This window comes from Pogona vitticeps, chromosome 4 (assembly GCF_051106095.1).
Source record: "Pogona vitticeps strain Pit_001003342236 chromosome 4, PviZW2.1, whole genome shotgun sequence".
Classification (NCBI taxonomy): domain Eukaryota; kingdom Metazoa; phylum Chordata; class Lepidosauria; order Squamata; family Agamidae; genus Pogona; species Pogona vitticeps.
The window spans coordinates 118,472,538-118,495,481 of record NC_135786.1 but is presented as its reverse complement, the minus strand read 5'-3'; the positions used below and the strand labels follow the sequence as shown (position 1 = coordinate 118,495,481).

Sequence of the window (22,944 nt, the reverse complement as noted above, 5' to 3'; positions counted from 1 at the left end):
TAAATTACTTATATTGTTTTCTGTGTGATTATATATATATCAAAAAACCCAAAAAATTATCATTTAGTCCGCAGGTTACTTCCCCCCCTTCAGTTTTACTTCTTGACTCCAGTGTCGTACTTCCAAAATTGATTTGTTACTCCTCTTTTACCAGTTTTAAAATGCCATCTATGAAATTTCCTTAAGGGATTTTCTATGCGATCTATTAATATCCTCTCAATATAATCTGTATCTTGATTTCTGAGCAAAACAGATCTTTTCGACCTCTGACCATAAATTTCTGCCTCTAATCTCACTCCGTCTTCCCTTTAACATCATTTTCCATCAGGATAAAAACCATGTGCTTTCCCACCTTCTCTCCACCCCTCCTTTCCTCCTTTTTAAGTGTTTCATTCTGCTTTTTTTTTTTAAAGAAAAGTCTCTCTCCGGCTCTCCGGCGGTCGTTGTTCAATTAGTTCAAAGTAGTCAATTGTTTCATCTCCCGTCTTCTCCTCGGGAATGATGGTCTCTCCCTCTGTCTCTGACTATGATAATTGTTCAGGTGGTTCAGTGAATACAGTCTGTTTGTTTGCTTTCTCTATTTTAGTGTCCAAGCCAAGAAATATTGCTTTGATATCTATCTCCAATTCTAAAACTTGAGCTTTGAGATGGTTGATGAGATTAGACTCAAATTCATGGAGGCAACTTATCATAGAGGCCGCCATTTCACAGACTCAGTGACACGTCGCCCTTAAATTTTCATCAAAAACCATAAGAGAACCATGAGAGTCAAACAACAGCTTTCCCCCTCGCTCCTCGTCCAGAACTGATTCAGAGTCTTACGGAGAACACTCTGGTCATAAAAATGACTACAGCATTTAATTTGTAACCCTCCTTTATGGCTCAGAGTAGGGTTCCTTAGAGATAAGCTGTTCATAGTCATTCAGGATTCTCAAACTGCTAATTTACAAAAAGCCAAACCTTAGGAGGGGGGGTTAGGGTGGAGAAGACAAGTTTCACTTTCTCAGTTCTCAATTCTAACCAGTTATGGGGTAGAAAGTAAAGCCTCCAAAGTTTGCCGAGATTTCCTGCCGCATAGGAGGTCGTCTCAACAATCAAACTTTCCAAAGAGAAACAAAAACATCTGGTCCTGTTACTTGCCATAAAAATAGCCATTCGACTTCTGTTCATGCAGTCAAATCATAAATCCTCCCCTCTCCGGACAGCTACACACCAATTCATCATGGCGACTAGCACGAGTCAGTTGCAATTGAGGAAAGAGACTTCTCAGAAAAAAACAGATTGCTGTCTGATTTCTCCGGCATCTTCAGCTCCTCTGCTGCCAGCTTCACTCTCCTATGAAGACTAGCCCCCCCCCCGTTTTCTTGGGGGGTCTGCTGACTCGGAATAAAACCCAGGGGTTCTCAGAGTCCTGAGATTCCCCTGTTCTCGCTGCCGGTGGCTCCACCCCTTCTCTGCAGGAATGTGTATTTTTGATATATACTGCAACTCCACCTCCTTTTTTATTCTCTCTGCTTTATTATTTATTTGTTTGTTTGTTTGTTTATTTATTTATTTATTTATTTATTTATTGGACTTATATACCGCCCCATAGCGCTACAAGCACTCTCCAGGTGGTTTACAATTTAATTATACAGGCTACACATTGCCCCCCCCCCAGCAAGCTGGGTATTCATTTTACCGACCTCGGAAGGATGGAAGACTGAGTCAACCTTGAGCCGGCTACCTGGGATTTGAACCCCAGGTCGTGAGCACAGTTTTAGCTGCAGTACAGCGTTTTAACCACTGTGCCACGAGGCTCATTTTGATCTTTTTGATCAGTTTATATCCCTCAATTGCTGTATTCCTATCATGGGAATCATCCCACCAAGTTTCAGTTATTCCTATCAAGTCATACTTGCCCTCCTGAATTAAAATTTCATATCCTTGTTTGTTTCCCATACTCCTGGCATTTGTATACAGACACCGGAGGGTGTATGATTTGTCACCTGTTTGTCTTTGTACCTTTTTATGAATATTATGATTATTGTTATTATGATTATTACGTTTACTATTGTGATTATTATTGTTAATGTTATTATTGTTGCCCTTTTGATCAGTTTGATCCATTCCTCTTATTGTGTTTAATGCTTTATTTACCCTTAACTCTGTGCTTGCGTCTCCCTCCCCCTTCCCTATTCAGTTTAAATCCCTCCTGATGAAGTTCTTCATGCTGTGGCCAAACACATTATTCTCAGTCCTTGTTAGATGCAAGCCGTCTCTTGCTAGCAGTCCTTCTTCCAGGAAGCTTAGCCTGTGGTCCCAAAAACCAAATACCTCACGTTAACACCACCCTTGTAGCCAGTCATTCACCCAGAGGATCTTCCTTTCTCTTTTGATTCCTCTTACCAATAGGATAGAAGAAAAGCCTATCTGGGCCCCAAAGTCCTGGAGTTTCCTTCTAAGAGCTTCAAAGTCAGACGTGATTTCTCAGTAGCTCCTCTTGGCTGTGTTATTTAATTCCACGTGGACAAGAATCTGTAGGTTTTATGAGTGATGGCTGTCAGAAAAGGCAAGCTTCCGAAGAAACTGCTTTTCCACGGAACAGAAAGGGTCCGGAATGATCAGCTCCTTATTAGGCAAAACCAGGTCCTGTAATTTTACCCTAGGGCAGCTGAATCATTCTTTCTCCCAAGTCTGATCCAATTTAACAAAGAACAAAACACTTACAGGAGTTCTAGGAGAGCTAATCATCCTAGTACTCTTTAATATGTAGGACCCCAAATTGGTAGCATGAACGTGACCTGATTAAATACATCAATTTAAAGTAGCCAATTAACTATTGTAGCTTATGGTCTATCTAAGAAGCCAACTTCCAGACATTTAGCATTTTCTTATTTTATTAGAAAAATAGAATTTAGAAAGAAATTAGTTTAAACAAGCAAAACAAGACATCTTTACATAATCAATCATTTCCAAACCCCAGCCATCACCAAAAGATATAATTCCTCTACAAAAATGAAAATAACAAACAACTAACTACATTTTCAATAAAACTAGAGATTCTATTAGGTAGGGTTTAATCTTTCTGTTCATTCCAAAAATAAAGTTTCTGACGTTCATCCGTCCGTGCTGGAATTCTCTTTCCTCTCCCATCCGGTTCTTCTTTCTTCTCTCGTCCCATAAATCTTAAATAAAGAATTATGTCCTTGCTCCGTCTGGGCTAAGATAGTTGCTTAGCGACGAGATAAAGGTCACCTTGGTCTGCACAGAACTATTGCAAACTGACCTTGGACATCTCTCTAACTTACACACAGTAATCAAATGGATTTCTAGACTAACTTTGTCACTATAAAGTAAATCTATTTAACTTTCATAAGCAAGTTCATCACAATGGCAATCCTTCCAGCGCATCCGTTATCCATCCTCCTGGGAGAAAGCATACCTGGCAAGTCCATGGATCCTCCTGGCAAATTTCTATCTCACTTCCACGTAGCAGGGAGACCCATACTACTACTACTACTCTCCTCTTCTTCTTTTTGTAGGATTTGGGTTCATCAATTGTATTCTGCTGCAATTCAGTCCTACTCATGTCCTCCTCTATGTCCTGTCCAACAGACTCTTCTTCAAGTAACTGAAAGCAGTTTTGTAGTTCCACTGGGAAAGAGTGTCTTCTTCTTTTGTTCCTAACTTTGATTCTTTTCCATGGTGGTTCCTCCATTATGTTTGTAGCCTCTACAGCATTTTCCTCCACTGCAATGTTTTTTTTTTCCATCAGAAGTGCCCCCTCTGACAGCTGCTGCTCAAGAGCTCTATCAGTGTATGCTTCATCTTTCCTTATAGCCTTGAGTGTGGCTACTCACTGCTCCAGGAGTCTGACTTTCTCTTCCAACAGTGCCATCAGTTTACACTTCTTACATGTATACAGCATTTTGCACTCAGGAACAAAGAGAAACATAGCACAAAATTTGTAGGTAACCACAACTCCATCCTCCATAATCCCTTCTAGTTTTTTTTACTTTCAACAGTTTGTTTAAGATACCTGTCTGTCTTGTTAGTTTAAATGCAGTTGTATGTATACCCAAAGAAACAAAAAAAATTGTTTGGGGCCTCCCCCGGTGAACTCCTGCAGCAAACTCCCTGTTTGCAAGCTCTGGTCGCAAGCTCCCTGAGTCAGCAGTAATCAGGACACTCCCCTTTCTGTTAGGCCAATCACACAGCTCTTCCTATTAAGGACACACCCCTTCCTGTTCTACTAAGCACGCTGCTTTTCAAGTAGAGTATGTGGTGCTTCTGTCTGGGCAATTCCTGGGAGTTACTTCAGGCCCTTTCTTGGTGTTACTCTAGAGAAAAATCCACTTACCTCTCTGTCTTTGTCTCCTTGGTCTCCTTCTTGTCTCTCCCACGGGAAACTCCCTGTTTGCTCTCCTGTTTGCAAGCTATTGTCACAAGCTCCCTGGGTCTGCCTTGAGCTTTATTTGCCAGTTATGCTCTCCTGGAGTCAGGAATCAAAAGATAGTAGAGAGGTTTATAATTTCAGAAAATCACCTCTGCAGAGTGGTTTTATCGATAATGGAGATTCTCCGAAATTAAATTTCTTCTTCGTGGTCTCTGTGAATGCACACTAATGGGTTAACTCTGTGCCTGCGCAGAGATCTCTGGAATATTCTAGAGCTTTATGCTAATCTAAATAGGATTGCCCCCTCCCATCCATGAGGTCTGCTCGTCCTCCAGGCACCTCAGTTCTTTTTTACCACCACTGCATAAGGTCTCCTCCTTAGAGCTGCTCCTCTTTTGCTGTTACGATTACTATAAAAGAACAATTTTTCTCTTAGGACAATTTTCTCCTCTCATCACTAACAGTAAGAGACTATTTCAATGCCCCCCTTCCCTTACTCCTTTCCCCTTGTTTTTCCCCCTTCCCACCATTTATGACAAAGAAGCCTCCCCCGTTTAAGTGTGTCAAGTGCTTCAATAAGATCTCTCTCTCAGATGGTCAGATACTGCCTTTTCTGCCTGGGGGAAACCCATCAGACTTCCTCCTGCCAGTTTTGTAAAAACTTTACGAAGCAGGCTCTGAAACTAAGAGAGCAAGGTTTACGATCCTATCTTTGGGAAAAAATCCCTTCACCCTCCGCCCATGGACACTCCATCTACTGCTGAGCCCCCTTCACACCCTTCCACTTTGGCTACTACTTCTCTGTATCCTTCCAAGCCTTCTCTCAGACCAAAGCGCAAATCTAAGGCACACCTATCCGCCAAACCAGCTTTGGCACCACCATCCATCCCTCCTTCTGACTCTACAAAACAGAAGAAGAAGAAAAAATCTCAGGTGCGAGCCACCCCAGGATCAATCTACGATCCGCGTCAACTCTTCAGAGGATGCGCTGATCCCATCTGCTCAACCTGAATCTCTTCCGCTGGCTCAACTCCCGGTTTCACCTTTCGAGGCGGATTTGACCATGGTACCATTGTCTCCGCATTTGAGCCCACCTTTGACCCATCGCTCCACATCTGTGGGCGAGTCAGATTTGGCCTCTACGGTACTGCAATGTCCTCTACCATGTAAGAGGCAAAGGAAGGAGTGGCATACCTCCCAAGGTACCAATCTGGATAGACCCACTACACCTACTGGATCGCTTCCATCCCGGGAACTATCCTGCAGTCACAAGCATAGAGGGCCAAACTCTACCAACCCAGAGAGTATTATGACCCTATCTACAAATGATCCCGATTCCGGTCTCATCGATACCATCCCTCCGAATCCGATTACTACAGGGACTGCCGTTATCGACACCGATATTATTACGATATGGACACTTCATCCTCATCCGTCTGTTCACAGTACAGACATCGGTACCAAGACGACTACCATTCTCGGTCCTCATCAGAGGTTGACTCGGTACCAGAATCACCGGTACCATCTCGTACCTCCAGAAAAAGACATGCAGACGTTGCCAAGTCCCATACCGCACCACCAAAGAGGCCTTGAACTTCGGTACCATTACCACAAAAGTTGGTACAGTCCACTACGACCTACTCAGGCCCCCAACCTCTGGCCATGGGTACCAATCAACCATCCAAAGGACATCACAAACAGACGCTGGTACCAAGTCAGCATCTACCACCGCAAGCTCACCAAATGCCCATGGCTCCGGTACCGTCTTCCTCTAAATCTCTTCATGCTGCACCTGTTTCACCGTCTCCCTTCTATGGGCCCTCTTCTCCTGCTCCCTCTTCATGTTGTATTTCATCGCACTCTTCTCTTTCACTACCAGACCAAGGGTGCATCCCAAACCTCCCAACACTAGACTCTGGCAGCAATCACAATGAACTGTCCCTTTCAGATGATTTTTCATCCTACTCACAGCTCATACTATGAGTTGCCAAATCACTTGACCTAGACGTCAAACAACCTCCTCTGCTTCAGACTGACAAGGTTTACAAGGATATCAATAACCAGCAGTCTCTTCCTCCAAGTATGACTTTCATAGCATCACTTCTCAAACTTACCAAGGAGACATGGTCTAAACCATCTTCCATCCCGCAAATGTTGCGCAAGGTGGAAAACTTTTACATGACTCATGGGAATGATACCATGTTCCTCTATAAACACCTGCTACCCAATTCACTCATTGTAGACACGAGTCAGAGTAGACTACACAGCCATTCCTCCAAGACTCCCAATAACAAGGACGCGGGGAAACTTGATGTTGCAGTTCATCGGGTTTACTCATTTGCCTCATTCAACCTTCGTGCTGCCAACTACATTGCGGCAATGGGAGCGTACCATTGCCATCTATGGTCCAAGGCCCTCCCATCTTGCCAGTCGGCCTCTGGTGAATACAAGACATGAGGACTGGCATATCACCAAGAAGCCATGGCTCTTGCTCGCCAGGAGAGGATAACAGCTAAACACATTATCAATTCCTCAGCCAGACAACTGATAGAGGCAATAGCCCTCCACAGGTATGCCTGGCTCAAATCTGCGCAAATACCAGATGACGTTAGAATGCGGATCGAAGACTTACTGTTCAATGGCTCTGGCCTTTTCGATGACAAAACCGATGACATACTGGAAAACTTGCAAACATTTTAAAAGACATCGCGATCATACAACACTCAGCAACAATATTGACCATACAGAACACAATGGCATCGTCCTTACCAATACCAACAATCAAGGCCATACTATGATAGACAATCTACACACGCTGCCACTTCTTTCCAACAAAGGAATACTATGCAGCAACAGAGGCCCAAACAATCTTTCTGTCATCTGGAGAAGAAACAAAAACAGAGCCTTTGACTTCACCTTGACTCAGATCCGCCCCACTTACCTTCCTCCTGTACCCACCACCAGGTTATCCCCACACCTCCCAGTCTGGACTTCCATCATCGTAGCCATTGGCTATGCCATAGAATTCACACACTAACCACCTCACAACTTCATCATAACGTCTCCATCCGATACCCTTCACCAAAAGATCCGGTCCCTGATCTCAAAGGACGCTATTTCACCCGTCACCATCATAGTAGACCACCCAGGTTTCTTCTCTCGGTACTTTACCATCCTGAAAAAAGACAGGGGATTGAGACCCATCCTCGACCTAAGGGATCTCAACTATTACATCTATTCCAGATGTTTCCGGATGGTCACGCTAGAACAAATATTGCCCATACTTCAAGAAGGCGATTAGTTCGCTGTCATAGATCTCAGCGACACGTACTTTCATATTACTATACGCCACCAGCATTGAAAATACCTGTGGTTTGCCATAGGAGAACACACCTTCAAATTCAAAGCCCTCCCCTTCAGCCTCTCTACGGTGCCAAGAGTACAGTGGTGCCTCGCTTAACGAGCCCACCATTTAACGACGAATCTGCATAGCAACACTTTTTTTGCGATCGCTAATGTGATCGCATTGCGATGTTTTAAGTTGCAAAACATCGCAATGCGAAGATCGTTAAGCGTTTCACTTACCGATCTTTGCATTGCGATGTTTAGAAAACAGCTGGTCAGCGGTTCCAAAATGGCCAGCGGGTGCAGAAAATGGCCACCCGCAGCGTTTTTGCACCCTGCCCTCGCTTACCAAGGTGGCGAAAATGGCAGCCGGATGGGGAATCTTCGCTTACCGGTGAGTTTTCCCCCCATAGGAATGCATTAAACTCCGTTTAATGCATTCTTATGGGGTTTTACGTTCCATATAGCGATGTTTCTGGATAGCGACGTTAATCCTGGAACGGATTAACGTCGCTATGCGGGGCACCACTGTATTTACAAAGTACATGACTCCTGTGGCAGTGCGCCTCCATACTCTGGGAGTTACAGCCTTTCCTTATATAGACGACTGGCTAGTGGTCACTCCATCCCCCTCACAAGCCTTAAAGGACATTCACGTCACTCTTTCCCTCCTGGCGGATCTGGATCTCAGAATCAACGAGCAAAAGTCCGTTCTTGCGCCCACCCAGTGCATTACCTACATCGGTGCCGAGTTAGATTCCACACGGGCAAGAGCCTTTCTTCCCCACGAAAGACTCATAAAAATCCACACCCTACCACACCAATTCCACCCATACGCTCTCGTCAAGGCCCACGCCGCCCAACGTCTTCTGAGCCTAATGGCCTCAACAACTTCTACCATTCTCCAAGCCAGATTGAAACTTCACTCCTTTTGATCCTGGTTCCTCACCCTCTTCAAGCCCATGACAGACTTCTGTGAGGAACTACAGAACTCTTCCCAACTTCGCTGGTGGGACACACCATGCAACCTCCTCATGGGTCGCTCCTTCTCCCCTCTACAACCCACAACTCAAACTGTGACAGACGCCGGCACCACAGGATGGGGCACTCACTGCAACGAACTAAAGATCCATGACCAGTGGTCACTCAAGGAACAAATGCTCCACATAAACAAACTAGAGCTTCTTGCCATTTTCAAAGCTCTCAAAGCCTTCAAATCACTCATCGTGGGCATTGTCGTACAAATCACTACAGACAACACAACAGCTCCCTCTTACCTCAACAAACAGGGAGGCACCTGCTCCCTTCCCCTCCTTTATCTAACTGTTCAAATATGGGAATGGTGTTTGGAGTGCCACGTCTTTCCCATGGCAGTCTATATAGCCACGCATGGCAGTACGGTGGCAGATGAACTTAGTCGTCTGAGAATCCACATGCACGAATGGTCGCTAGACCACACGACATACCTCAACCTGTGTAAACGCTGGGGAACTCTCAACATCGCCATGTTTGCGACCCCCAGCAATACCAAATGTGACATCTTTTACTCCAGAGGAGGAGTCTGATGCGGATCCATGGAAGATGCTCTGATGGCAGATTGGTCCAAATGCCTCGATTACATGTTCCCTCCCTTCCCATTCCTTCTGCACACCATAGCTAAAATCAGGCTGAACCACGCCTACATGATCCTGATTGCCCCATGGTGGCCCAGGCAGCCGTGGTTCACACTCCTCAAAGCACTGAGCAGCGGCCTCTTCCGATTGCCACCGGTCCTGCACCTACTGTCACACCATTGCCAAACTCACCACCCAGACATACGGACCCTCAACCTCACAGCTTGGAGGATCTTGCCTCCGTAAATGAAATCCTGGCTCATGCACGTAAGCCTTCTACAACTAGGCTGTACTCCTGCAAGTGGTCTAGCTTCAAAAAATTTGCTACACAACTCAATTTACCAACCTCATCTATGAACCTTGACACTATTCTCGAGTTTCTATCCCACAATTTTCATAATCACCTCTCTCTTTCAACTTTGAAAATCTACCTCTTTACAATCATCGCTCATCAACCACACACCTCAGACACCTCCATGCTCTTCCGTCACCCAAAACTCAAGCAGTTCTTGCGAGGTATTGCCAACATGTGCCCTCCTGCTCCTTCACCACCTCCGCAGTGGTCTCTTCCTCTAGTGCTGCACTGCCTCTCTCATCCTCCTTTCGAGCCACTGGCAACTGCATTGGAATACCTTCTCTCACTGAAGACACTGTTTCTTGTCACCATAACCTCTGCACGTAGAGCTTCAGAACTGGCCGTGTTGTGGACTGACCCACCCTTTCTCCAGTTCCACCCCAAAAAGGTCACTTTATTCCTGGACGTCTCATTCTTGCCTAAGGTGGTGTCAACGTTCCATCTGTCACAGCCTATTATTCTCCCCACGTTTTTTCTGTCCCCATCAATGGACCTTGAAAGGTCATTACATTCACTAGATGTAAAGAGGGCCCTATCCTTCTACCTCTCCAGAACGGCCTCTTTCAGAAAGTCTAAAAGACTCTTTGTCTCGCCGCACCCTCCTCACAGAGGATCCCATGTATCTTCACAGACTATTTCGAGGTGGTTGGTCTCCACTATTAAGCTAGTGTACCAAATTGCCAAGAGAGCATTACCTGATGGCATCAAAGCTCATTCTACTAGAGCCACTGCTACCTCTGCAGCTTTCCTTCGTGGAGCTCCATTTGCAAAGCTGCCACGTTGTCCTCGCCATCCACATTCACTGCCTACTAAAGAATGGACGTGAGGGCCAAGGCTGATGCCTCCTTTGGTTGGGCTATGCTGTCCTCAATCATGTCGTGATGTCCCTCCACCTCTGAGGTAAGCTGGTCAGTCACCCATTAGTCTGCATTCCCAGAGCCCATGAAGAAGAGAGGTTACCTACCTGTAACTCTGGTTCTTCGAGTGGTACTCTGTGAATTCACACTTCCCGCCCATCCTCCCCTCTGTCCATCACTCTTTCATTAATTATGCACAGGTGGACTACCTTGAGAACTGAGGTACCCGGAGGGCGGGCAGACCTCATAGATGGGAGGGGGCAGTCCTACTTAGATTAGCAGAAAGCTCTAGAATATTCCAGAGATCTCTGCACCAGCACAGAGTTAATCTATTAGTGTGAATTCACAGAGTACCACTCGAAGAACCAGAGTTACAGGTAGGTAATCTCTCTATTTTCTTCCACAGTCCCCTGTGGGAGATTGGAATTCCGATCAGGGATTGGAAATTTTTATTTTAAAAAATGCCACATTTTATATGATGTTAAGTTATGCTGATGGATTTCAGCTATAAATTTTCACTCTACTTTCAATGTTAATTTTATTTAATGGGTTTATTTACTTTTTAAAATTTATTTTCATTGTATTAACTTATTTTCAAACTACATTTATATTCTACCTTCAGTGGAATATAAACATGTGCTCACGTAGTTTACAGTAAATGCTGATTCAGCAGCATTATTTTAATATATAGAAGTCATATCTACCAGGAAGAAGAAAAACCTGTATTTGTACAGTAAATTCAAAAAACTACACAGCAAAAAGCAATACAGTGGACCCTCAAGTTACAGATGGCTCCACTTACAGACTTTTCGAGTTACAGACTTCTCTGGCTGCAAAATTTAGGTTCGACTTGCAGCTGGACAATCAACCTACAGACCGGGGAAAAAACTCAGAATGGAACAAAAACGGCCGGTTACGGATTAATCGGTTTTCAATGCATTGTACATCAATGGAGCCTCAACTTACAGACTTTTCGATCTGCAGCCACTGTTCCAATACAAATTAATTCCGTAAGTTGAGGGTTCATTGTAAACAGACCAATAATTGAACATTTTCTCTTTTTTTCACAATGCTATTTACTGTCTTTTAGGTAGATATATTTTAGTAGTCTTTGTGGCTACATTCCAAATCTTTGAGAGTAGGAGATTTAGTATCACACATTTAATGGCTATTAACATTTCAGCTGCAGTTAATAGATTCCAAATAGGTACAGTAACAGTGCTCTTTTTCAATATCCTAAGAAAATATTACATGAGAATTCTGTCATTCAGAAGCTTGTCATTTAAGAATTGAAACAGACGTCTAGTGTAAATTATGACAACTGGGAAATGTGCACAGTTTTCTAGACATGGTGGTTGATATTTTGCCCTTGAAGACAAACCTAGAGGGATCTTATCAAGCAAAATCTCTGAAACCTGTAAATTATTGCAAGAAGACAAATAAACAGAGTTTTTAAATATGATGTGTGGCATTTTATCCTTCCTGAAGTCTGGGCCTTTTAGTTAGCTGTTTCTCCAAAACCTGCCATCATTGAATTGTCTAAACATCTTGTGTGTGTGCAAGACAGAGATCTATGTATGTACATTAAATTCATTTAATTTAGCATTGGCAAGATTCTAGCATGTTTACTTGTTTGCTTGTATGCCGTTCATTGTGTTTATTCTATGCTCTGTTGTACAAATGGTTACCTCAAGTCATTACCTAGGTTGATCCTAACTTTTCTTCTATATTTTAGGTAACTTATTCCAGTGGCAGCAAATGCTTCAGCTGTTCTTCTGCTGCCGAAAGAGACAAATGGATGGAAAACCTGCGCAGGGCAATCCAACCTAACAAGGTACTATTTAAGGTGAAGCCTCAGAAAAGCATCCATTAGTAAAATGCACCCTGAGTAATAGCATTCTTGGCCAAGCAATATATCAAACTCTTCCCCAAAAATAAGCACTCCCATTTAATTAGGTTGATGGCAACAGTATAGCTGTCCCAGAGGAAATGGCACAATAACACCAAATTACATTCTGCTGAGCTTTATACAAAAGTGTTATAGATATGAATGGTCTTCTGTCACCCTTGTTAAGTACCCTCTTTTCTAGGATGCTTCTCATTGTCTGACTTGTTTAAAAAAGTACCTAAGTATTCAAAAGCTCCTTTGTTCTTTACCGAAATGCCAAAGTGCTAATAATCCTGAATTTCAAAGTTTTAATTTACAAAAAATGTTGACCAGAGCTCAGAACTTGTATGAATCAATCCCTGATGAATATGAATCAATGAATTTTTAGTAAATTTTGATTCATTGATTCATTTGGCTATAAAACACCCCCCAGGCACCTAGAGACACCAAAATCAGCCCCCCCCCACTCAAATCTCCTCTACAATCCCTCCAAGTTCAGTGAAGATTGGGTTTCCCCAAGCCAGCTGCTAAAGATCACTTTCCTGGGGGGACTCACTTTGCACAGGGAGATTAGTTTGAGCCATGCATTTATTACACATATGGAAACCAGAGATAAAAGACCTCATAAAACAAGCCATTGCACTTGGCAGGCAATTAAAAAGAAAGAAAGCTGGATCATCATAACTTCCAGCCAGAAATCCAGTATCTGCAACCAGGCAACACTGTTGTGTCTTATGTGCATAATGAAAATCTTGACATTTACAACACACATGTATTACAGAACATGTGAACCAGGACATATATATAGCATTTATGCACATGTACAACAAACAATACCCCACATCTTCAAAGCATATGGGATATGGGTGTATGGCAGATGTGACAGGATGCACAGTTTAAGGTGGACTAATTAGGTGAAACCCATTGGTAGGTACATATTATTAACCCGGGTAGGTGGGACTCGTCAGCCATGTAAGGCAGCCCCTCTAGGAGAAGGAAAACTCTGATTTCAAACCTCCACTGCCTTATCCACTGATGGAAAAGGCTTCAGGAGTTAACCTCGAGGCAAAATCCGGAGCAGGAGTCCCGTAGACAGTTCATGTTGTTCTGCCAACTCCTGCGACATCGCTGGAACCAGTTGTATTGGCTCTTGCCTTTCCATTGGACTATTTCAGTGACGTGGAGAGGGGGGATTTGCTGCTTGGGTAACAGCCTATCCTCCATATTATTCTACCCAGGCTTCGTGTGAAATAACACAGGAACTAGCAGTTACTGGTTATAAGTCTTGCTCGATTGGCATAGAGCATGATGCCAGGGGCTACTTCTGATGGTGGGAGAGCTGAAAAGCAGATCAATAACCCTACACCATGCAACAATCAGAAGAAAACATCTGCCCTAAAGTTGGGCACCTGGAATGTTCGGACAATGACCCCTAGCTTTTCTGACAACCTGCAGGAAATAGACAACGTGCGCAAGACAGCTGTCATCGACATCGAACTGAGTAGACTGCAGATGGACATTGTTACCCTGCAAGAGATGAGATTGCCAGACATGGGATCTGTCAAAGAAAAAAACTTCTCATTCTGGCGTGGAAAACTATTGAATGAGACCAGGGAATATGGTGTTGGCTTTGTGGTCAGAAATACTCTGCTGAGATCCATTGTTCCACCTACTGTGGGGAGTGAAAGAATCCTGTCTCTGCAGCTCCACTCATCAGTGGGACTGGTCACCCTCATCAGTGCATATGCACCAACACTGTCATCCACAACAGAAGTCAAAGACAAATTCTATGACGATTTGGCGGCTACTATCAAAAAAGCCCCTGAGAGAGAGCCGCTGTTCATTCTCGGAGACTTTAACGCTAGAGTTGGTGCTGATCACAACTCTTGGCCCACCTGTCTAGGCCATTTTAGCATTGGGAAGATGAATGAAAATGGCCAACAGTTGCTGGAGCTTTGCTGTTATTGTGGTCTTTGTGTCACCAACACGTTCTTTAATACAAAGCCTCAACACAGAGTTTCCTGGAGACATCCAAGATGGAAGCATTGGCATCAGCTTGATTTGATCCTCACTAGACGTTCTAGCCTTCCTAGTATTACGATCACACGCAGTTACCAGGGTGCTGATTGTGATACTGATCACTCCCTGGTGTGTAGCAGAATAAAACTGCAAACAAAGTGATTGTATCACACTAAAAAGGAAGGAAGACCACGTATTGACATCAACAAGATTCGCAATCAAAGAAAAGTGGAGGAATTTGCCCAAGCGCTTCAGGAAACCCTTCCAGGCCCGGTTGATGCAAATGCGCCTGAACGATGGGAACATTTCAAGAACGCTGTTTATAACACTGCCTTGTCCACATTTGGCAAGAAGACCAAAAAGACATCCGACTGGTTCGAAGCAGTGAGTACAACTTGCAGGCTCTTCGAGCTGCTCGTAGCAAAGTCCAACAGACTGTCAGGAGATGTTCCAGTGATTATTGGCTTCAGCTCTGTTCTCGGATACAGATAGCAGCGGACACAGGTAACATCAAGGGAATGTATGATGATATCAAGCAGGCTTTAGGTCCAATACAGAAGAAATCTGCTCCCTTGAAGTCTGCTACAGGCATGATCATCCAGGACCGAGCACAGCAGATGGAACGCTGGGTGCAGCACTTGTCGTTGTTGTTTAGTCGTTTAGTCATGTCTGATTCTTCGTAACCCCATGGACCAGAGCACGCCAGGCCCTCCTATCTTCCATTGCCTCCCGTAGTTGTGTCAAATTCATGTTGGTTGCTTCGCAGACACTGTCTAACCATCTCATCCTGTTGTCCCCTTCTCCTCTTGCCTTCACACTTTCCTAACATCAATGTCTTTTCCAGGGAGTCTTCTCTTCTCATGAGATGGCCTAAATACTGGAGCCTCTGCTTCAGGATCTGTCCTTCCAGTGAGCACTCAGGTTTGATTTCCTTAAGAATTGATAGATTTGTTCTGCTTGCAGTCCAGGGGACTCTCAAGAGCCTCCTCCAGCAGCACAATTCAAAGGCATCAATTCTTCAGTGGTCAGCTGTGTTTATGGTCCAGCTCTCCCTTCCATACATCACGACAGGAAAAACCATAGCTTTGACTATTCGGACTTTTGTTGGCAAGGTGATGTCTCTGCTTTTTAAGATGCTGTCAAGGTTTGTCATCGCTTTCCTCCCAAGAAGCAGAAGTCTTTTAATTTCGTGGCTGCTGTCTTCATCTGCAGTGATCATGGTGCCCAAGAAAGTTAAATCTGTCACTGCCTCCATATCTTGCCCTTCTATTTCCCAGGAGGTGATGGGACCGGTGGCCATGATCTTAGTTTTTTTTTATGTTGAGTTTCAAGCCATTTTTTGCACTCTCCTCTTTCACCCTCATTACCACGTTCTTTAATTCCTCCTCACTTTCTGCCATCAGAGTGGTATCATCTGCATATCGGTGGTTGTTGATATTTCTTCCGGCAGTCTTAATTCCGGTTCGGGATTCCTCCAGTCCAGCCTTCCGCATGATGTATTCTGCATACAAGTTAAATAAGCTGGGGGACAATATACAGCCTTGTCGTACTCCTTTCCCAATTTTGAACCATTCAGTTGTTCCATATCCAGTTCTAACTGTTGCTTCCTGTCCCACATATAGGTTTCTCAGTAGATACGTACGGTGTTCAGGCACTCCCATTTCTTTAAGGACTTGCCATAGTTTGCTGTGGTCCACACAGTCAAAGGCTTTTGCATAGTGAATGAAGCAGAAGTAGATATTTTTCTGGAACTCTCTGGCTTTCTCCATAATCCAGCGCATGTTAGCAATTTGGTCTCTAATTCCTCTGCCCCTTCGGAATCCAGCTTGTACTGGGAGTTCTTGGTCCACATACTGCTGAAGCCTACCTTGTAGGATTTTGAGCATAACCTTGCTAGCGTGTGAAATGAGTGCAATTGTACGGTAGTTGGAGCATTCTTTGGCACTGCCCTTCTTTGGGATTGGGATGTAGACTGATCTTTTCCAGTCCTCTGGCCACTGTTGAGTTTTCCAAACTTGCTGGCATATTGAATGTAGCACCTTTTTTAAATAAACATTTTATTAGTTTTCAATCTACATTGTGCTTATCAAACATCGTGTTACATGCTTTGCTTACAATTATTTGTTTTTTACATCTCAGGGTCTTCCCAGTTGTCCCCCCAAATTCCAGACATCTTTCAAACATTCAATCCATTCATGTACAAATTTTAGTATATAATATGACTACTATCATAATATTTATTTATGTATTTATTTATTTATTTATTTATTTATTTATTTATTGGACTTATATACCGCCCCATAGCGCTACAAGCACTCTCCGGGCGGTTTACAATTTTAATTATACAGGCTACACATTGCCCCCCCCAGCAAGCTGGGTACTCATTTTACCGACCTGGGAAGGATGGAAGGCTGAGTCAACCTTGAGCCGGCTACCTGGGATTTGAACCCCAGGTCATGAGCACAGTTTTAGCTGCAGTACAGCGTTTTAACCACTGCGCCACGAGGCCATATTGTATAATCTTCTCAAGGTCTTCTAATAACTAGAACTATGACCCAGCTTTATATCTAGTTCAGTTTACCTAAAATAAAAAACCACCATATTACCTCTTTTCCCTGATTAGGGCTCCCTTATTTCAATTTAATTCTCCTTTTTAATATACAAAGTATACCCTTTAATGATTCCCAATGTTAAATATATACATATTTTCAATATTAAGGGGCCCTTCCTTGTTTTCCCCTTTTTCATCTTTCTAGGTAATTCTCTCTCTGATTTCTCTTTTTACATTTAGTATTTCTGTGTCTCTAAGCATTCTGTCATCTTTCATGTCCTCTGAAACCATTTTGTACATCTGATTTATGTCCACTAACTCTTTATGTCCTCGGTCTATCTTCAATGAATCTCCCAGGCTTTTCCTCTGATCCAAGACTGATGTTTCTCTTAGATTAATTTCCTCCAGCTCCTGTTTTGATTGGCATACATCATCTGAAACACTTCTTCGTTGTTCCCTGTTGCTTGCGGGCTATAATTCTTCTGATGTTGATTAGATAGTTTTGCCTCCTGATAATGGGATCTCACTATTTCTAATATTGTTTGAAGGGTAGATTTTATTTCATTCCAAAATTGTCCTTGTTGTGCCATTCTGTTCCAGCTGCCCAAGTGTTTAGGCCAAGATTCAAGATCCCCAAATATTTGTATCCGTGGCCTGATGGCCTAATTCCACAGGTTTACGAATATCCACAGCACAGTTTTTTTTAAATGGTCCACTCTAGGGTTAATTTGTCCAGCCAGACACAGAAAAAAAAGTCAAAAAGAAGTAAACAGATTCTGAGGCTTTAAGCAACAACACTGTAGTCAAGGTCACTCCTTCTGGGCTCCATGCCAAAAGACTTCAAATAGTCAAAACAAGGTCCAGATTTACAGAAAAGTTTCTTAAGCTTTGTAACGCCAAATTGTAATATTCTTAAAGTATGTTTTAAATTTATTGAATGAATATGTTCCATAATCTTTAAAAATATGTTCCATAATCTTTAAGCTATCCCTCTCACCAGATTTTTGACGCTTTGTAGTTACGGAGATAGATAGCGATTTTTTTTCCATATATAAAAATCTCCAGGGCTACATGAGCAATTAGTTGTAAAAATATATCTCACCCGATGGTAAACAACGATGCCAAAAAGCTGATTCTCGCCTCTTTTAGCCGGCTGCCGACGACTTTCAAGCAAGCCTAAGCTGCTTGTTTCTGCCCGTTGGCTGATTAGGGAGTTTCCTGGATCAAACGGGGGTGGCCGCCGCCACCCCTTGATCAGCAGGTTTCCCCCCCCCCAGTTCACCACCCCTCCGGGGTGGTTCTGACACCCTGCGATGTCCCAAACAGGTCAGAATTCAGCCTAGGAGGCAGAGCTCTGTCCTCCTGCTGCTGTCTCGTCGCGACGTCAAGCCGGAAGTCTCCGAATGTAGCACCTTAACAGCGTCATCTTTTAAGATTTTAAATAGTTCAACTGGAATGCCATCACCTCCACTGGCCTTGTTAGCCAGGCTTTCTAAGGCCCACTTGACTTCACTCTCCAGGATGTCTGGCTCAAGGTCAGCAACTACATTGTCTGGGTTGTCCGGGATATTCAAATCTTTCTGATATAATTCCTCTGTGTATTCTTGCCACCTCTTCTTGATGTCTTCTGCTTCTGTTAGGTCCCTCCCATTTTACTCCTTTATCATGGCCATCTTTGCACAAAATATTCCTCTAATATCTCCAATTTTCCTGAACAGATATCTGGTTTTTCCTTTTCTGTTATTTTCCTCTATTTCTTTGCATTGTTCATTTAAGAAGGCCCTCTTTTCTCTCCTTGCTATTCTTTGGAAGTCTGCATTCAATTTTCTGTAACTTTCCCTATCTCCCTTGCATTTTGTTTCCCTTCTCCTCTCTGCTATTTCTAAAGCCTCATTGGACAGCCACTTTGCTTTCTTGCATTTCCTTTTCTTTGGGATGGTTTTCGTTGCTGCCCCCTGTACAATGTTACGAGCCTCTATCCAAAGTTCTTCAGGCACTCTGTCCACCAAATCGAGTTCCTTAAATCTGTTCTTTACTTCCACTGTGTATTCATAAGGGATTTGGTTTAGATTATACCTGAGTAGCCCAGTAGTTTTTCCTACTCTCTTCAGTTTAATCTTGAATTTTGCTATGAGAAGCTAATGATCAGAGCCACTATCAGCTTCAGGTCTTGTTTTTGCTGACTGTATAGAGCTTCTCCATCTTTGGCTGCAAGAGAATATAATCAATCTGATTTCGATATTGCCCATCTGGTGATTTCCATGTATAGAGTCGCCTCTTGTGTTGTTGGAAAAGAGTGTTTGTGGTGACCAGCTTGTGCTGTTGACAAAACTCTATTAGCCTTTGCCCTGCTTCGTTCTGAACTCCAAAGCCAAACTTCCCTGTTATTCCTTTTATCTCTTCACTCCCTACTTTAGATTTCCAGTCCCCTATCATGAGAAGAACATCTTTCTTTGGTGTCAGTTCTAGAAGGTGTTGTAAATCTTCATAAAATTGTTCAGTTTCCGTCTCCTCAGCAATGGTGGTTGGTGCGAGAACACCGCCCATATCTCCAAGGAGACTTTCGGGGGGTTCCGGAGAATGGGATGGATACGAAAGACAGACAAACCACAGTACTGCTGAGTAGAGCCCAGGGGATCTCAGCCGGGTCTTGTCTATTCCTTCTTCTCCAAAAGCCACACTCCTTTTTTAAGCTAAATAGCCAACACAGACATAACCATGAGATATACTCAGATTAATCTGGGCTCTAGAGATCTTTGGTAGCGAACAAATAAGGCCAATTAATATTCATCAGCTAGTCTGAACAAGAAACAATGCTTCTAGACAGAAATCAATCATTACTGTTTTATTAAAAGTAAATAAACCAAATGTTTAGTTGGTACATTTTCAATACAAGGCACAGATACTTCCTCCCCCACTCCAGCTAGAAAAATAAAGAAATGAAACTATGCTAACTAATATAAAGAGTAACACAGTCCATCTCACGTGTCCTGGGTTCACAAGCTGATGTAGATGCAATCCCGGTGTTTCCCCTCAGTCCATGGCAGAGGAAACTATTTGTAACCCATGATGGAACACACTCCACTTTCTCTTCTCCTCCGTTGCTTCTTCTTCCCAGAGTTCCCAAGGGCAAGAAACTTCTGGACAGGTCACGCCCCATATTCCCACGAGAGCTACAGAAATGCTTTGGCTACCAGGAATGTTTCTCCTTAGTAACTAGATAAGAGATAGCCGCTGTGGCTCATCTCAGAAACTACACAGAAATCCTAATTTAAAATGGATTCTATTGAGACAGGCTTACCCATAAAAACACATTTCATCACAGTTGGTGCATAAACTTGAATGACTGTGATGTTGAAAGGTCTGCCTTGGATTCGTATTGACATCAATCTATCATTTTTTAGATTATATCCATTACAGCTTTTCCCACTCTTTTGTTGACTATGAGGGCTACTCCATTCCTTCTATGGGATTCTTGCCCACAATAGTAGATATGATAATCATCTGAATTGAATTCGCCCATTCCTGTCCATTTTAGTTCACTGATGCCCAGGATGTCGATGTTTATTCTTGCCATCTCCTGTTTGACCATCTCCAGCTTCCCAAGGTTCATCAATCTTACATTCCAGGTTCCTATGCAGTATTTTTCTCTGCAGCATTGGACTTTCCTTTCACTTCCAGGCACGTCCACAGCTGAGCGTCCTTTCGGCTTTGGCCCAACCACTTCATTAGCTCTGGAGCTACTTGTACTTGTCCTCCGCTCTTCCTCAGTAGCATGTTTGATGCCTTTCAACCTGAGGGGCCTATCTTCCAGCGTCATATCTTTTAGCCTTTTGTTTCTGATCATGGGGCATTCTTGGCAAAAAAACCCTTCCGGCTCTTTTTTTAACCTTAGGTCATTTTAGGTTAAAAAAAAATTCTCCCCCTAGTGGTAGAGTACATATTAACCAGCTTTGCATTAGTTCCTATGGGAACTAATGCTTCAATGTACGAACGCAACTCTACATAACAAAAAAACAGCCAGAACGGATTAATTGGTTTTCAGTCCATTCCTATGGGAAATTTTGCTTCAACTTAAGAACGTTGCAACTTAAGAACACCATTCCAAAACAGATTAAGTTCTTAAGTAGAGGTTCCACTGTAGTTTCTATGGACGGAAAAGAGCAGATACGGATTAAATGGTTTTCAATGCATTCCTATGGGAAATGCAGATTCAACATAAGAACTTTTCAACTTGAGAACCACCTTCCAATATGGATTAAGTTCTTAAGTAGAGACCCCACTGTAGTTTTTGATGGCTCAACATCAGATCCTTTTGACATCCGAAGCGGAGTAAAACAAGGCTGTGTCCTTGCATCAACCCTGTTTGGGATCTTCTTTTCTGTTATACTGAAGCAGGCCTTTGGAACTGCAACAGAAGGTGTCTATCTCTGGACTAGATGAGATGGAAAGCTCTTTAATCTCTCTAGATTATTTTAAATGCTCTAAGCCGCCCAGAGACCTTTGGGTAGTGTGGGCGGCATATAAATTAAATAAATAAATAAATAAATAAATAAATAAATAAATAAATAAATAAATAAATAAATAAATAAATAAATAAATAGATTGAGAGCAAAGACCAAAGTCCAACTGAAATGCATGCGGGACTTCCTGTTCGCCGATGATGCAGCCACTGTTGCCCACTCTGCTGAAGACCTCCAACAACTCATAAATCATTTTAGCAAGGCCTGCCATGACTTTGCACTATCAGCCTGAAAAAAACACAAGTCATGTGCCAGGGTGTGGACTCACCTTCCTCTATTACTATCTCCATGCAATAATTGGAGGTTGTCATGAATTTGTGTACCTTGGCTCAACAATCTCTGACCCTCTCTCCCTAGATGTCGAGCTGGATAAACACATTGCGAAAGCAGCTACCATGTTCTCTAGATTCACAAAGAGAGTATGGCTTAATAAGAAGTTGACGGCATACACCAAAATCCAAGTCTATAGATCCTGCGTCCTGAGCACACTCCAATACTGCAGCGAGTCCTGGACCCTTTGTGTATGGCAGGAGAGGACTTTGAACACCTTCCATATGCTTTGTCTCCGACACATTTTTGGTATCACCTGGCAGGACAAAGTTCCAAATAGAGTAGTCCTAGAATGAGCTGAAATTTTCAGCATGTATACATTATTGAAACAGCGCCGTCTACGTTGGCTTGGGCACGTCGTTAGAATGGCTGATGGTCGGATTCCAAAAGATATCCTGTATGGAGAATTAGTGCAGGGAAGCCGCCCCCGAGGGAGACCACAGCTGCGATACAAGGACATCTGCAAGTGGGATCTGAAGACCTTAGGAATGGACCTCAACAGATGGGAAACCTTGACGTCTGAGCGTTCAGCCTGGAGGCAGGCGGTGCATCATGGCCTCTCCCAATTTGAAAAGACACTTGTACAGCAGGCTGAGGCAAAGAGGCAGTCCCAAAACAAGCAAAACCAGGGAGTTGGACAGGGGACAGATTGTATTTGTCTTCAATGTGGAAGAGATTGTCACTCTCGAATTGGCCTTCTCAGCCACACAAGATACTGTTCCAAGACCTCCATACAGAGCACCATAGTGTCTAGAGACTGAAGGATGCCTACTACTTGTTGTACAGTCTCCAGTTATTCCCAAAAAGGACTGTTACTCTGTGAGTGGTTAATATCTTTCGCAATCATAACACTTCTGCCATAGAACACAGGGGCACCCCTTTCCAGCCCACAGCCTCCTGTCTAGTCATGCTACTACTATTCCAATCATTTTGAGCCTCAGTCTTGCCATATTGCAGGAAAGGAGAGAGTGAGTGAGTGGCTGAGAAGAGGGTCAGTCAGACATATACTATCATTCTGCTGAGACGGGATTTTGGTTTCTTAATTTCATTTGTCTTTCCAGCTTATGGGGCAGTAAACCCTCCTC

General features: G+C 43.3%; 1 protein-coding gene across 15 annotated transcripts in view; it reads left to right on the top strand.

The window, feature by feature from the left end:
* The window catches only part of RASAL2 (RAS protein activator like 2), a 566,253-nt gene that overhangs the window by 465,738 nt on the left and 77,571 nt on the right, over positions 1 to 22,944 (top strand). For all 15 annotated transcript variants that reach the window (XM_072998184.2, XM_078392382.1, XM_072998190.2 and 12 more), the window contains one exon: positions 12,284 to 12,382. In XM_072998184.2, coding sequence (XP_072854285.1) covers positions 12,284 to 12,382 — 99 coding nt within the window. The remainder of the gene's footprint in view (positions 1 to 12,283; positions 12,383 to 22,944) is intronic.